The following is a 15,866-nucleotide window of genomic DNA, read 5'->3' on the forward strand; positions in this document are numbered from 1 at the left end:
CTCACCCAACTGCTGTATGCTCATCCACCTGGGGCTCAGACATCGGCCTCGCCCTGCCTCACATCAAGGAAAATAGAAAAAATTGGAGCCTGGCTCAACAGGATTTGATTTTCCTTTTTCAAAAGAAATTATAGTGCATACAAAAGAAAAATGTACATGGTCGACATGACCCAGTCAACGCGTTTCGACTGCACTAGGCAGTGTTACTCATGACTCATTAGTAAGACTTCCTAGTGCAGTCGAAACGCGTCGACTGGGTCATGTCGACTATGTACGTTTTTCTTTTGTATGCACTATAATTTTTTTTGAAAAGGAAAAGGAAAATCCAGTCCTGTTGAGCCAGACTCAAATTTTTTCTATTTTCCTTAATATTTTTTGTGTTTTGAATTTTTCAGGTACTGATATGTCCATAGCTTTTAAAGCAGTGTCCCTTTCTAAATATATACTTTTTTCCAGGGGCATAAATGGAGTGAAAATATCAAACTGAGACATACACTCCTCCTGTCATCCCCCCACTCTTCCAGCTCAGACCCCGTGAGATTGCCTCATTGGAACCAGAAGTGATGATGAGACTGTTCTGTCACAGGAACACTGAGGCCTGTGATTGGCTGCAGTGGTCAGGCTATCAGAATTACGCATCATCAGAAAAACGTGATGAATTGCAGTTCTAGTCAAAAGACTGCAGCAACCCATCAGAAGACTTTGTGGTCCTGTGGCAGAAGATCAGTGATGTCATCCTTTCTGGTGTCGGTACAGATCACAGGGTGGGATGGAGGGGCTGCCCTGGATCACTGGGGTGATATTAGGAGAGAATGCCTTTGTTATTTTCACCATGCATCAGTAAAACTTTTCAGCTTGTACAACCCCCTTTAAGAATATAGTGTAAGTTTTTAGACCGTAGTGGAGCGGCATTGAGCTTTGTATTGTGGGAGATAATCTTGCCTGCCTTTGCTTGACATTACAGGATCATGCCTTTTGAACCTGATAAATCAGAGCCTGCAGAAGAATCATCAGATGAACCCAGCAGAGCTGGTCACAGCAACAGCGAAGATGTCTCCGAGGAATCCGTGCGGAAGAGGATCCGGCAGAGCACCCCAAGTCCGCACAGAGAGAACATCCCACAGGGTGAGTGTTACTTCTCTTCCAGCTAAGGCCATTTGTATAATTAGTGGCCATTAGATGAGTTGTCCACTCTCCTCACATGTCTAATACTTGTGTTCCCCATCAGAGAATGATTCCTTGGAGCTGTGTACTCCATTTTTCCTCCTGGAAATTTATGAATAATTTGCCTCCTTTGTGGTAATATTCTTCTTGCCCACGGGGTATTTCCAAAGTCCAACCTTGTCCAGTCAGAACTCTCTGGTTGTGTAAAGATACGTATTTGAGCATCCATCTAGATGCCAGAGACGCTGTTAGCAACAATTAAAGAGTCAAATAGCTGAAATTGTAGTTATTGCAGATGGATGTGAGCTGTATACTACAACCAGCGACCACTGCAGATGCCCAGCGCTTTCCCCCATCTGTGCTCTGCTTCCATTGCAGCAACACACTTTCTGATGAAATTTCCAAAAAACTATAAAGGTTCCACACTTGTCCCCATGTGCAGTGGCCACATGATTTTCCAGAATGAACGTCTACCTGGCAATATCCTTATAGCTTTTAGAGGAGGCAGCCGGTGGGGTAATCACATACGTAGCATTTTTTTTTTTTTTCTTGCTTCAGGACCATTAGTTTCCCAACAAAAATTGCTCTATAACTGTTGTCTTATTACGGGTTTGACATATGCCATAAGCAAAGTTTTTCTAATGGTCCTATTGTTTTGTTTAACAAGCAGCAGAATGTTGGCTCCGGACATATACTGACTTCAGTGTGTGTCTTGCAGCCAGCCCACCTCGCTTTGTCTCCGTGGAAGAACTGATGGATGTAGCTAAAGGGGTCACCAACATGGCTTTGGCTCATGAGATTGTGGTCAATGGAGGTTTTCAAATCAAACCTGCAGAGTTGCCTCAGGGAAGGTAAGATTTGATGCCATCCACACAATCACCTTCTCAGAACTTTAGTTGTAACTTAAACCAAAAATTTGTACATAATTTTCATTAAGAGCTTTAACTAATTATTGCCTTTTATAGTACCATTGCCTCTTTATTTGTAAGAGTGATTGAGGCAATTTTAGCAACCAGGGTCCAGATGCTTTTTTTTGTAGTACATATCCCATATTGCTCTGCCTCTGCATGTCATCTGTGTGACTTATACTGAAGCTTTTATGTAAAACTAGATGGTAGCTCGATTCTAACGCATTGGGTATTCTAGAATATGTATGTAGTTTATTTATGAAGATTTTAGAATAATACATTGAATACACAGGATTCGGCCGGCCGCGACCAATTAGCGAAGCGTGGTTCAAATCCCACGCCAATTCGGAGCCGGACTGCGCCTGTCGCTGATTGTTCTCAGCTGGCCATGTAGTATATTGCACAGCCACTTAGTATATTGCACAGACACGTAGTATATAGCACAGCCACGTAGTATGTAGCACAGCCCACGGAGTATATAGCCAACCACGTAGTATATAACACAGCCCACGGAGTATATAGCACAGCCACGTAGTATATAGCACAGCCCACGGAGTGTATAACAGCCCACATAGCATATAACGCAGCCACGTATGTTTATAACAGCCCACGTAGCATATAACACAGCTCACGTAGTATATAACAGCCCACGCACGCAGTATATAACACAGCCCACGTAGTGTATAACACAGCCCACGTAGTGTATAACAGCCCACGTAGTGTATCACACAGCCGACGTAGTATATAACACAGTGCATGTAGTGTATAACACAGCCCACGTAGTGTATAACACGGGCCACGTAGTGTATAACACAGCCCTCGTAGTGTATAACACAGGCCACGTAGTGTATAACACAGGCCACGTAGTGTATAACACAGCCCACGTAGTATATTGCACAGCCCACGTAGTATATTATATTGCACAGCCCACGTAGTATATTGCACAGCCCACGTAGTATATTGCACAGCCCACGTAGTATATTGTACAGCCCACGCAGTATATAGCACAGCCCACGTAGTATATTGCACAGCCACGTAGTATATTGCACAGCCCACGTAGTATATTGCACAGCCCACGTAGTATATTGCACAGCCACGTAATATATTGCACAGCCCACGTAGTATATTGCACAGCCCACGTAGTATATTGCACAGCCCACGTAGTATATTGCACAGCCCAAGCAGTATATTGCACAGCCCACGTAGTATATTGCACAGCCCACGAAGTATATTTCACAGCCCACGTAGTTCATTGCACAGCCCACGTAGTACATTGCACAGCCCAGCCCACGTAGTATATTGCACAGCCCACGCAGTATATATCACAGCCCACGTAGTATATTGCACAGCCACGTAGTATATTGCACAGCCCATGTAGTATATTGCACAGCCACGTAATATATTGCCCAGCCCACGTAGTATATTACACAGCAACGCAGTATATAGCAATGTGGGCATCATATCGCTGTTAAAAAAAAGAATTAAAATAAAAAATAGTTATATACTCACCTTCCGTTGGCCCCCGGATGCGGTTACCGACGCTCCTCGTGCGCTCCGGTCCCAAGAGTGCATTGCGGTCTCGCGAGATGATGAGGTAGCGGTCACCGGAGCGTCGAGAGGAGCGGGAAAGGCCGGTTCTGGATCCGAGGGGCCGACGGACGGTGAGTATATAACGATTTTTTTTTTATTATTATTATTTTTAACATTAGATCTTTTTACTATTGATGTCGCATAGGCAGCATCAATAGTAAAAAGTTGGTCACACAGGGTTAATAGCAGCGGTAACTGAGTGCATTACACCGCGGCATAACGCGGTCCGTTACCGCTGCCACTAACCCTTTGTGAGCGCTGACTGGAGGGGATTATGGAGCGGGCACTGACTGCGGGGAGGAAGGAGCGGCCATTTTGCCGCCGGACTGTGCCCGTCGCTGATTGGTCGTGGCCGTTTTGCCGCAACCAATCGGCGACTTGGATTTCCATGACAGACAGAGGCCGCGACCAATGAATATCCGCAACAGACAGACAGAAGGACAGACAGACGGAAGTGACCCTTAGACAATTATATAGTAGATGACACAAATACGATGCTCATTGCACAGTTGACATATTTGGGGTTCAAATGTCTACAGCTTAATCTGTATACTTCAGTTACAATAATTTGGACATAAATATCATCATAGTATGCAGCTAATGAATTCTTTTGAGAACCCTATTAGAAGTGAATAAAGAACAAAAACAAAACATTCTGAAGAAAATAGAGGAGCAAGAGAAACCAACTACAACCTAAAATGTGTCTATATAAATGCACAAAGCATAGAAAACAAACAAGGGGAATTGGAGCTGCTAACACAGGAAGAGATATGATGTCATAGGCATCACTGAAACTTGGTGGGATGGTACACGATTGGAATACAAACCTTGAAGGCTACAACTTATTTATTAGAAGCAAAATTAACAAGAAGGGAGGAGATGCTGCATTATATGTTAAGAAAACTTATATCTCCACAGAGATCCAATCTTCAGAGAGTGGTAGCTCTGCAGAAACTGTTTGGGTAAGAATACAAGGAGAGAAGAACAGAAAATACTCTATTGTAGGTGTTTTCTATAGGCCACCTGGACAGACTGAAGATATAGATGAACTCTCTTTACATCAGATGTCTGTTCTAAAAAAAAAGTATGACCTATTGATCATGGGAGATTTTCACTATCCAAATGTTTGTCCAGAAAATTATTTTCTTCTCTTAGTTTCAAAAGGTAGAAGAGAGAACAGGATGATCTGCAAACTTGTACCTAATTCTTGGCAATAAGGAGGAAATGGTTGAGGAAGTAAAGGTGGCTGTAAATGTAGGAGGCAGCGATCATGCTAGCCTTGAATTTTTTGATTACAAGAGGAAGAAGACCAGAGAGGACTCAGACTTTAAGGTTGGACATCAGAGTGGCAGATTTTAATGGACTCCGAAAGAGGGTAGGAAAGATCCAATGGCTGGATGTTCTAAAGGACAGAAATGTCCAAGAAGTAAGGGGGGATTTTGCTAAATGAAATTCTCAGTGCACAATCAGTAACAATCCCGAAAAGAAGGAAGAATTGGAAGCATTTGAAGAGACTAGGATGGATGAACACAGAAATTAAGCACTTGTGAAAAAAGGAAAAAAGAAATGTACATTAAATGGAAAGAGTGGGAATGCAGGGCAAGTTAGAACAGCTAAAGCCAGTAATGAAGTGAGGCTTGCAAGGGATGCCAAAAGCAATAAAAAAGGATTTGGGGAGTATGTCAAAATCAAAAGAAAAGTCAAAGCTGCAATATGATTTTTACAGGAGGAAAACTGGGAAGTTGTCAAAAATGATGTTGAGAAGGCCGAAATTTTAAATTCCTATTTTCCCTTCACTCATGACAACACACCTGAGACAGGGCTCCGCCCAGCAAGGACAGAAAGCCTACTGAAATAAGTGGCAGTACCTCCCCCCACGCATTTGTTGGTTTCCTGTTCTTCATGGGAACTTCATGCTGAAGTCTATGGTTAAAGGGAAAAAAGCTTTCCCAGTCCTGTCCCGGAGTCAAAAGAACAGGCTGCGTACCTGTGACGCTGGCCTTATGGTGCCTGGAAGCGCTGTCCATGGGTCCCACTGGAACTTGGTGTATGTGCAGGCGCCAGCGGCACAGACATTTCAGAAGCCTGCCTCGGACCGCTGCACCGTCCTCACCCTGCTGCTTTTCTCATGCCCACTCTCCGCTGGTCAGCACGATGATGTGGCCTGGAGGCACATCCGGCATGCACCGCTGACGTCACGGGCGCGAGGCACGATGGATATTGACGTACTCCTGTGATGATAGGTGTGCACCAGAAGAAGATGGCACCACCCTACGCGTCGCCGGCGGGGACACGCATGACAGAGTTCAGGCCAACTTTCGCGAGCTGGGGGGAATCATCGGAACCGGAAGAGACGCACAAGATGGCATTGTCTCACCCTTCTTAAGGGAAGAGCAGAGGGCAGAAAGCTGCTTAGACTCCAGTGCGGTGGTTGGTTAACATGGACCCAGGCAACCACCAGCAGCAGCCACCAGCAATTCGCCATCAACGTGGACACAGGAGAGGCAGCCGTTCAAGTGGTAGGAGCAGAGAAGCTGGGCATCTCAAGACTCCTCGATGTCCAGAGAGGATATACTACATGTTCCAAAACAGCCTATGAATCTGGTACTTTTAAGTGACAGTGGGTGGAGAGTGATCTTCGTGAATGTCACCATTTGTTAATAGGCTCCTTATTGTTTGTTTAAATCACTAGGAGAGGCCAAGGAAAGCTAGCGCTAAGAAGAGGAACAGGGAGTATGCGAAGTGCAAAAACCCACTAGCAGTGGATTGGCAGAAGAACCTCTGCTCCGTATGCATCCACAGGACCATTAGTGAGGAAACCCCTGACTTTGCAGCAAGCCTTCGGTCCATTATTAGATCTGAAGTGGAGTGCTCCCTAAAAACCCTATTAAAGAAAGGGAAGAAAACATTTACTGAAGTTTCTTCAAACTCTGACTCCTCTCCATGGTTATCAGAAGGACAATATTATAGCAAGTCCTCATCCTCCTCGGACAGTAACATGGGGGGCAGACCGTGTTTTTTCCAGTGGATGACACGGATAAGCTGCTTAAGGCTGTTAGAACAACAATGGGCCTGAAGTTGGAGAAGACATCTAAATCTCTTGAGGATGTGATGTTTGGGGGGTTAGAGAAGACGAAATGCACCTTTCCGGTCAATAATAAGATCCACGCACTCTTTAGCAGAGAGAGGAGGAGGCTGGAGATATCCTTTTGAGGAAAAAGATTCAGAGCTATGGGACAAGTTCTCTAGGATTGATGGTGTAGTATTCAGATCATCAAAGCGGTCAGCACTACCCTTAGAAGATTCAGGGACACTCAGGGACCCGTTGGATAAGAAGGCGGACATTTATCTGAGACACATTTGGGAAGCGACAGCAGGAGCTCTTAAACCGGCAATCGACAGTCTTGTACCGCATGGGTCCTTATGGTTTGGCTACAACAGCTGGAGGAACAGTTCAAGAGCAAGACCTCAAGGGAAAAGATCTTGTCCAACCTGCCCCTGTTGCACGCATCCCCAGCATTCCTAGCGGACACGTCAACCTAGCTAGCGGCTAGGTCTGCCGGTCTGTCTAATGCAGCAAGACCGGCCTTGTGGCTCAAAGGCTGTGTGGGAGATTTACAATCGAAGAGTGAGTTGTGCTCCATACCTGGTGATGGCCAATTTTTGTTTAGGAAAAAGTTGGATGACATCCTAGAAAAGGCCGGTGATGAGAAAAAGATCTTTTCCGGTTTCTCAGGAGAGTCGAGGAACACTTTCCTTTGGAGGAAGAAATTTAGTAGGGGACGTCCTCCTGGCGAAAGAAGGAAGTAGGGCAGGTCCTAGGTGAGATTTCAGGCAAACAAAAAGGAAGGGGATTTTATTCCTCCCTCTTTTTGATATAAAAAAAAGCCAGATGGCTCATTCAGGACCATCATCAATCTCAAGGGTCTCAATCGCTGGATAAAAAAAATCATACTTTCAAGATGGGTTCCATGAATACGTCCATAAAATTTCACCACAATTGTTTTATGGTGGTCTACTTAAAGGATACTTACTATCACATCCCAATCAAGTTCTGAACTCTGAACTAAAGGCCTTTTTCTTACACGAGGACAAGGTGGACAAAGTTGTGAACCTGACCTCAGCAGCCATAGAGCTTTCAAAGATGTCCCTAAGGAAAGCTATGTCCCTGTTGGAAACCCTAACATCATGGCAGACTTTCTAAGCCGCAACAAGCTGAAACCGGGGGAATGGGCCCTAAACTAGTCAGTGTTTCAGCAGATGGTCCATTCATGGAGTTGCCGAAGACAGATTTGTTTGCTGAAAGATACAACAGAAAGGTAAAAAGATTCTGTTCACTAGACCCAAAGGAAAACCTGTATGTGGTGAATTCCCTTCAGATTCCCTGGAAATTAAGGATTGCTTACGCGTTTCCTCTCATAACAATGATTCCAGCAGTCGTGAAAAAGATCTAGGAGGATCAGGCGAAAGTGATATTAACTGCCCCCTTCTGGCCAAAAAGACCATAGTTTTCCCTACTAAGAGTAATGTCATTGTCAGATCCATGGATTTTGCCAGAAATTCCAGACCTTCTTTCTCAGGGGCCAGTGTTCTACACTCAAATAAAGGGCTTCCATCTAGCTGCATGGAATTTGAAAGGACAATACTAAGTAACAAGGGTTTTTCTCCAGGAGTAGTTTCTACCATGCTAAAAAGTAGAAAACCTATTACAATGAGAATTTACCGCAGGATGTGGAAAAAAATGCTGAAGCTTTTAAGGAAGCCATTAGGTCAAAAGACTCCAACCGGTCCGATTCTAGAGTTCCTTCAGACTGGACTGGAACACTAGGGTTGACTACTAGTACCTTTAAGGTACAACTACCAGCTTTAGGGGCTTTGTATAGTTGTATCCTTGAGGCCAATCAATGGATATCAAGATTCATAAAATCCTGTGATAGGTCTAGGCCAGTCCCAATCCAGAGTGTCCCCCCAAGAAAACTGAAAAACTGATATTTAATGTATGTTTCCTAAATTCGTCTACATCTAAATTTGCTTTTTTTTTATTTACCTTTTAATGGAACAGACAGGAAAACATATTGAAATGTACTGCACATATGTTCATGCCAAAATAATGTGGTCAACGATCACTAAGTTCACAGTTGTTTAGTGCATTCTGCTGGATGTATACACCAAGATGGCAAAAACCTGTAATCTGATGTATCCATAGTCTAAAATGAGCAAGATGTAGTGAAAAAAAAAGGTTCTTTCGACTGCATTTTGTCAGGTGTACGTTGTATCGTTTGTTTGTTTTTTAGATGTACAAAAAAAGAAGTTAATCTCTTTTATTAGCTTGAAAAAAAGGATAAAGACTTTATTTTTTCTCCATTATTCTCAATGGTAGATGTATTGAACCTTGCAGACGTAGGTTTTAATTAATCTAAAACATCTACAATTTCTAACCTATACCATTTAAAAGCAGCTTGAGAAATTAAGCCTTACCTGTGATTAATAAGACATAATGCTCTCCTGTTCCCCATTGTCAGTGCTTAAATGACTAATACGCCTATGAAGGACAGCTCTGAATCTCCCCAGCCTCATTCAGACTCCTGTGCATCACAGTTCATATGCGCACCATGATTGACCGCAATGCATGGATGCCTGAACGAGGCGTTATTCTGTCTTCCTTGTCCACAATGGCAAAGACAAGAGAATGTCGACTAAATACCATAGTGGAAATTCTGGTATCACTCAGCTCAAGACTATCTCCAGCCTGCACAACTCTTGCACCTGCACCTCAGAGAACTGGAGCTGCGCAGGCTCAACATATGGATGACCTAGGAGGCGACAGACAGTCAGGAGGGCCGGTGATGAAGAAGGTGCTGACGTCCATCAGAGAGGACCAAGCGGATTAGCTTACGACACGGGATAGTTATAAAAAGTATTTTCTCTGATGTGCAGGGAGCCGGGCGCTTAACAGGTTGCTGTAGTGATTGTCAAGATGACTTAAAGGTGGTGTCTTGAGGGAAAACCTGGTGATAATTTCCCTTTATAAGTTGATTAATGGGGGATTTTTGTAATGATATAAAAGATTTGGATATTGTTTTCTAATTTAGAAGATCGATGTGTATACTTTTCTGCCCAATGATGACAGAAGTATTCTAGGAGTGATACCCTTAAATTGAGTCATAATGTTAAAGAATTGAACATCTTCATCAGTTTGAATTCCCAAATTTTTCTTTCCCTGTCATCTTTAAAATTACCTTTTAGTATTATGACTTTAAAATCTACACACGCCTGTGGGAAAACATTTGTCTGGACCTGGACACAGTATGACAGATTTTAAAGTCTTAGTACTAAAAGGTCATTTTGAGGATGACAGGGAAAAAAAAATTTGGGAATTCAAACTGATGAAGATGTTCAATTCTTTAACACTAGGACTCAATTTAACACCTGGATTTGTGAGTCACTACATGGATACAATTCACATCTCCACCAGACGGACTCCAGATAGCTAAGAACATTATTCCCACTGCCTCTCCATTTGTAAGAAAATGCCTAATTTGATTTCCTTGGCTTATCACACCTCCCACCCCCCTGAACAAATGTCCTACTGTAGTATAATTTAAATGTTGTGTTGTTTCTTATTAATCTATTTGTAATCTTGCCTGAAGAAGGAGCCTCTGTGCTCTGAAAGCTGCAAACATATTTTTTGGTTAGCCAATAAAGGTATCACTCCTAGAATACTTTTGTCATCATTGGGCAGAAAAGTATTCGCATCGATTTTTCTGGCTAACACGGTACCACAATACAATTTGTTTTTGTACATCTAATTTAGAAGGAAATGCAAATTCCCTTGTTCCTTGTTACTGTAAGGCTATGTGGACACGTTCAGGATTTCTTGCAGAAATTTCCTGAGCAAAACCGGACGTTTTTTGCGCGTTTTTTTTTTTTTTTTGCGGAAAAAAACGCATCATATGCACAAAAATTGCGGAATGCATTCTAATTGATGGGATGCATTTTTTATGCGTTTTTATAGCAAAAAAATGCAAAAAAACCGCAACGTGTGCACACAGCCTTACGCCTTACAGCAAGCCAGCAATTTTCTCCTTACACTGGACCTAGCTGGAAGAAGCGGGACAACGAAGGCAGCAATTGTCACCATGTCAGCAGTAGACGAGAGGAAAGTGCAGGGTCCTCCAATCTATCACTACTAGTGCCCACAGGAGGACACATTGCTGCACAGTACATGACTTTGTCTGTCCATAACCAAGATGTCTTTGTTCTTATCCAGGCAAAGAAATGTGCTTCTAAAAGGGAAAATACATTTCTCTATCTGATTTAAGTGGATAATTATCTTTTGGTTGTCCTTAATTTGTAGTAAATGATGTCTATACTGATTATACTGAAATGTGAATGAGAGCAAGTTAGCATGAAAACAGATGATGACCGCTGCCTCCTCGCAGACTCCTGGCAGGAGAGATTTACTGTGGCTGCAGAGCCTTGCAGATCTCCGTTCTTGAGCATTACAGTAGGGATTGGGCCCGGTCTGCCATCACCTCCTGTGATGTCTACATGCAAGTGCATCCATCCACCTCTCGTGTCTCCCATTTTCTCCGTAGTTTGTAAGCTTGCGAGCAGGGCCCTCACTCCTCTAGGTATCTGTGTTGATCTGTGTTTATTGTTATGCTGTAATGTCTATTGTCTGTACAAGTCCCCTCTAAAATGTAAAGTGCTGCGGAATCTGTTGGCGCTATATAAATGAAATTATTATTTATTATTATTAAGTGCAGAGGCTTGTAGCCATGTCTATTGCTAAAACTGTTTTTTTTTTTTTTTTTTTTTTTTTCTTGTAGTCTAGAAAGAACAGTTCGGGATATTGTGCATAAAGCCTTCTGGGATTGCCTGGAGACTCAGTTCAGAGAACAACCACCAGTTTATGATCACGCCATTATATTACTAGGAGAAATTAAAGAGGTAATCGCAATGTCCCAGTCTGATAACTGTAAGGCTACGGTCACACATCCAATTCACAGAAACAGACCAATGTTATTCTCAGATATTATCTTATTTGCTTCTAGTTTTTTCTATCATCCATTTTTTTCTTTTTATGCTAAAGCAGGTTGACTGGAGTTTGTTTTATCCCTTAATTTTTAACAATGGATCTGTTGGAAACTGGTGAAACTCTGATGGATTTCTGCAGCACAGTCGGTCGTCAGTGTGTCACCTGTGTCTCCCAGATTCACATAGACTTTAATGCCCGAGTCTGATCTGCAAAGCGGCTGAGAATAGGACGTGTTCTGCGTCTCCTGGACCGGAGTACAGATCCATTTTTAAAACTGATGTGTGTCAGGAATAATGAAATTCTGAGTCAGCATGATGTCCAAGACCAAGGACGTGCCACACACATGGGTGACTGTATCCTCAGGCTAAAGGTACCGTCACACTAAGCGACGCTGCAGCGATACAGACAACGATGCCGATCGCTGCAGCGTCGCTGTTTGGTCGCTGGAGAGCTGTCACACAGACAGCTCTCCAGCGACCAACGATGCCGAGGTCCCTGCGTAACCAGGGTAAACATCGGGTTGCTAAGCGCACGGCCGCGCTTAGTAACCCGATGTTTACCCTGGTTACCAGGGTAAAATGTAAAAAAACAAACACTACATACTCACGTTCGCGTCCCCCGGCGTCCGCTTCCTGCACTGACTGAGTGCCGGCCCTAACAGCAGAGCGGTAACGTCACCGCTGTGCTGTGCTTTCACTTTACGGCCAGCGCTCAGTCAGTGCAGGAAGCGGACGGCGGGGGACGTGAAGGTGAGTATGTACTGTTTGTTTTTTTACATTTTACACTGGTAACCAGGGTAAACATCGGGTTACTAAGCGCGGCCCTGCGCTTAGTAACCCGATATTTACCCTGGTTACCATTGTAAAACATCGCTGGTATCGTTGCTTTTGCTGTCAAACACAACGATACACGGCGATCTAATTATATCAGGAAATATTTACCGATCAACAGTCATTTACCCAAACGATGCGCTTTGTGCGTTCTGTAATAGATTGCTCAGTGCACATAGGCTCTCATTGTTCTTGGCAGCACAGGTCCTGTTTGTTTACATAGCACTATGTGCTGCCAACAATAATGATTTTTAAGCAAGAAAATAAATTTTGCTATTTTGTTGGGTGATTGGCAGCTTGTTTACACTGCAAGATTATCATGAAAGGAACGGTCCTAGTAAAGCTCATTCACTATAATCCTTCAGTGTAAATGCACCTTCCTTCCAATTTTCTGTCAGGAAATGTAAAATATACTGAATGTTTTTACAGGTTTTTTTTTTCCTACTGTCATTACTTCATGTGGCTCCTGTTAGCTGACGGTCTAGCAAATGTTATTAAAGAACCTCTGATACAAGGAGCTACTGATGCGTTGTCAGATACACCACAGCAATATGCAGAAGACAGGAGCTCTAAAGGCCCCGTCTCACATAGCGAGATCGCTGCTGAGTCACAAGTTTTGTGACGCAACAGCGACCTCAGTAGCGATCTCGCTATGTGTGACATGTACCAGCGACCAGGCCCCTGCTGCGAGATCGCTGGTCGTGTCGGAATGGCCTGGACCTTTTTTTGATCGTTGAGGTCCCGCTGGGTAGCACACATCGCTGTGTTTGACACCTTACCAACGACCTCGTTGACGACTCAGACACTGAATCGTCATAATAGCTCCCATGTGACATCGTTGTACAGGTCGCTGGTGAGATGTCAAACAGTGAGATCGCAGCAGCGATCTTTGGGAAGATCTCACTGTTTGACATCTCACCAGCGACCACATAGCGACGCAGCAACGATCCCTGACAGGTCGTATCGTTGTCGGGATCGCTTTAGCGTCGCTAAGTGAGACGGGGCCTTTAGGGTCATTAATGAGCTGCAATTCAATCACCCATCTCTTCTAACACCTCTAATAATCAAATTCAAAGGAGTGTTGGGACATAAGATGTCACTGGTCCCGCAGAAATCGTAATGTTTTGTGTGTGGTCAGTTTTCATATTCCCTAGTATTGTTATGAAAATCTGTCCTTAATAAACCGGAGAGATAATAAAGCAGGAGTATTTCTTATATATTCATGTCTGTTCTTCAGGAAATGGCTAGCTGGTCTATTATAGTCTGTATTGTCCCATTCACACACCACAGGTTTTCGGAAATCCTAGACAGATTGGATAGGAATCTGAATATCTTGCAGCCATGTGTCTATATGATAAAATCTAAGGCTACCCATAAACATAGCTCCTCCGACAGCATTCTCCCCTGCCCCCATACAAAGTGCTTGGGTCAGCTGAGGGTGCATGTATTCAGCAGGGAGAGGGGAATAAGCCACTGCCAGACATATGTGGCAGCTGCTTAGCTCCCCAAAATTAAAAACATCAGAAAGTTATTATTCAACTACCTGATCCTTATCTCACGTGACATCTGACCCCTTGTGAGAATCGGAAAGGGGACGTGGGTGAGCTGGGCGCTATACACATTAGATTGTCAGCTTGCTCATTAATATTGCCACTAAAGTGTATGGCCAGATTTAGTAACCCTTTCCACCATTCATTCATTCCTCACCATACATATGATCTTGTATGTATATAGCCAGTCACAGTTCAGGTCAGGACATGTGAACGGTTTCTTTTACTGCCACCGTTCCTGACTAGCCATACAGTTAGCATGCAACTCAACTTTTTCTTGCAGATCCTCTTCTCTTTCTTGTTACCTGGTCATTCACGGCTGAGGAATCAGATCAGCGAGGTCCTGGATCTAGAGCTCATCAAGCAGGAAGCAGAAAATGGAGCCCTAGATATCCCCAAACTAGCCAGCTTTACCATAAGCATGATGGGCACCTTGTGTGCACCAGCTCGAGATGAAGAAGTAAGGAAGTTGCGGGATATAACGGAGCCAGTGCTTTTGTTCAGGTAACCTAATAACTGTAATATTGACAATTATAAAACTCTATATAGGGAAATGGGCATTGAATCCTTATTATTCCAAAACCAGTAGTGCAATTGTGCCTTCTGATCAATGTAATCATTAACCTCTTCCTGCTGCTGCCAATTTTGCTAGCTCCTCATTTTTTCCAAGAACCATAACTTATTTTTTGTTATCATAGCCGTGTGAGCTCTTGCTCTTTTGCTGGACAAGATGTAGCTTTGAATTAAACCATTCATTTTCCCATGCAATCTGCTGGAAAATGGAGACAAAATTCCAACCACAGTGAAATGGTAAAAAGTTGAACTGTCAATCGTTGAGGGGACGTGCTTTCAGCCGCCGCTCTTTGTGCTTACATCCACCGCTCTCTGCGCTTACAGCTGCCACTCTCTGCGCTTTCAGCCGCCGCTCTTTGTGCTTACATCCACCGCGTACAGCCGCCTCTGGGCTAGGAGCGATGACTGTAATTGCTTTGGTCACATCTGCATGACTGAAAGCTGGTGGCTCCTGAGAGGGATAAGGTTCCTTTTCTCCCAGGTGCCGCACTTTCAGTGCAGCAGCCGGGCACCTTCATAATGCTATTAAACTGTAGGTATAGGGTTATCAGACACAATGGCTTTCATTTAACAATTGGTGGGATTTGAACCAGAACTCCTGCACTAGATGGCTAAAGTGCTAACCACTGAGCCACCGTGCTGCCATGTAGGAGATTCTGTAAAGGGAAAGCGTCACTGCGCACAACATTATCATTATCATTTATGCATTATCATTTATTTGCATTGCAAATAGTATGTATAACCCCAATTCATCTCACCCTACATTAATACACACCATATCCCTGATCCCTCTAAACAAATACAAACCACAGGAATGGGTTGTTGTAGGTGATTAGGGAGGACAATGTATACAATAATGCTTAAATGTGTAAAGTTATTTTCTGAATATGTGATCTAGTGGATCGATGATGGAGATCAGGATGGAAAGATTAGCTATTCTGGAGCCTGGAATCCCTCCTACTCCGTAGAAAACCTGATGATTTTTTCTTATTTGCATGATGGTGAGCCGACTATGGCTTCTTGCAGCAGCATTAATGGGAAAGGATGGGTAAAAGGAGCCATGCAGACAAGGATGGGGATAAGGACCCATGCAGACAAGGATGAGGAGGCCATGTGCAACACCCGCTAGGGCCATGGGGTATTCGGAATCGGGTCGGACGGCTCTTAAAGGGGTGGTCACGGCAGCAGTGACCCGGTCCGTGGCCCTGTG

General features: G+C 43.7%; 1 protein-coding gene across 5 annotated transcripts in view; it reads left to right on the top strand.

Moving 5' to 3' along the window:
- The window catches only part of TCP11L1 (t-complex 11 like 1), a 198,592-nt gene that overhangs the window by 51,950 nt on the left and 130,776 nt on the right, over positions 1-15,866 (top strand). For 4 of the 5 annotated variants that reach the window (XR_013221606.1, XM_077288103.1, XM_077288105.1 and 1 more), the window contains exons 2-5: positions 965-1,125; positions 1,883-2,015; positions 11,495-11,615; positions 14,367-14,587. Coding sequence is in view for 4 of the 5 variants with exons in the window: in XM_077288103.1 (XP_077144218.1) it covers positions 969-1,125; positions 1,883-2,015; positions 11,495-11,615; positions 14,367-14,587 (632 nt within the window). In the remaining variant the exon portion in view is untranslated. Of the gene's footprint in view, positions 1-964; positions 1,126-1,880; positions 2,016-11,494; positions 11,616-14,366; positions 14,588-15,866 lie in introns of those variants that run through there. The other variant, XM_077288106.1, reaches the window with a different exon arrangement.

This window comes from Ranitomeya variabilis, chromosome 2 (assembly GCF_051348905.1).
Source record: "Ranitomeya variabilis isolate aRanVar5 chromosome 2, aRanVar5.hap1, whole genome shotgun sequence".
Lineage (NCBI taxonomy): Eukaryota > Metazoa > Chordata > Amphibia > Anura > Dendrobatidae > Ranitomeya > Ranitomeya variabilis.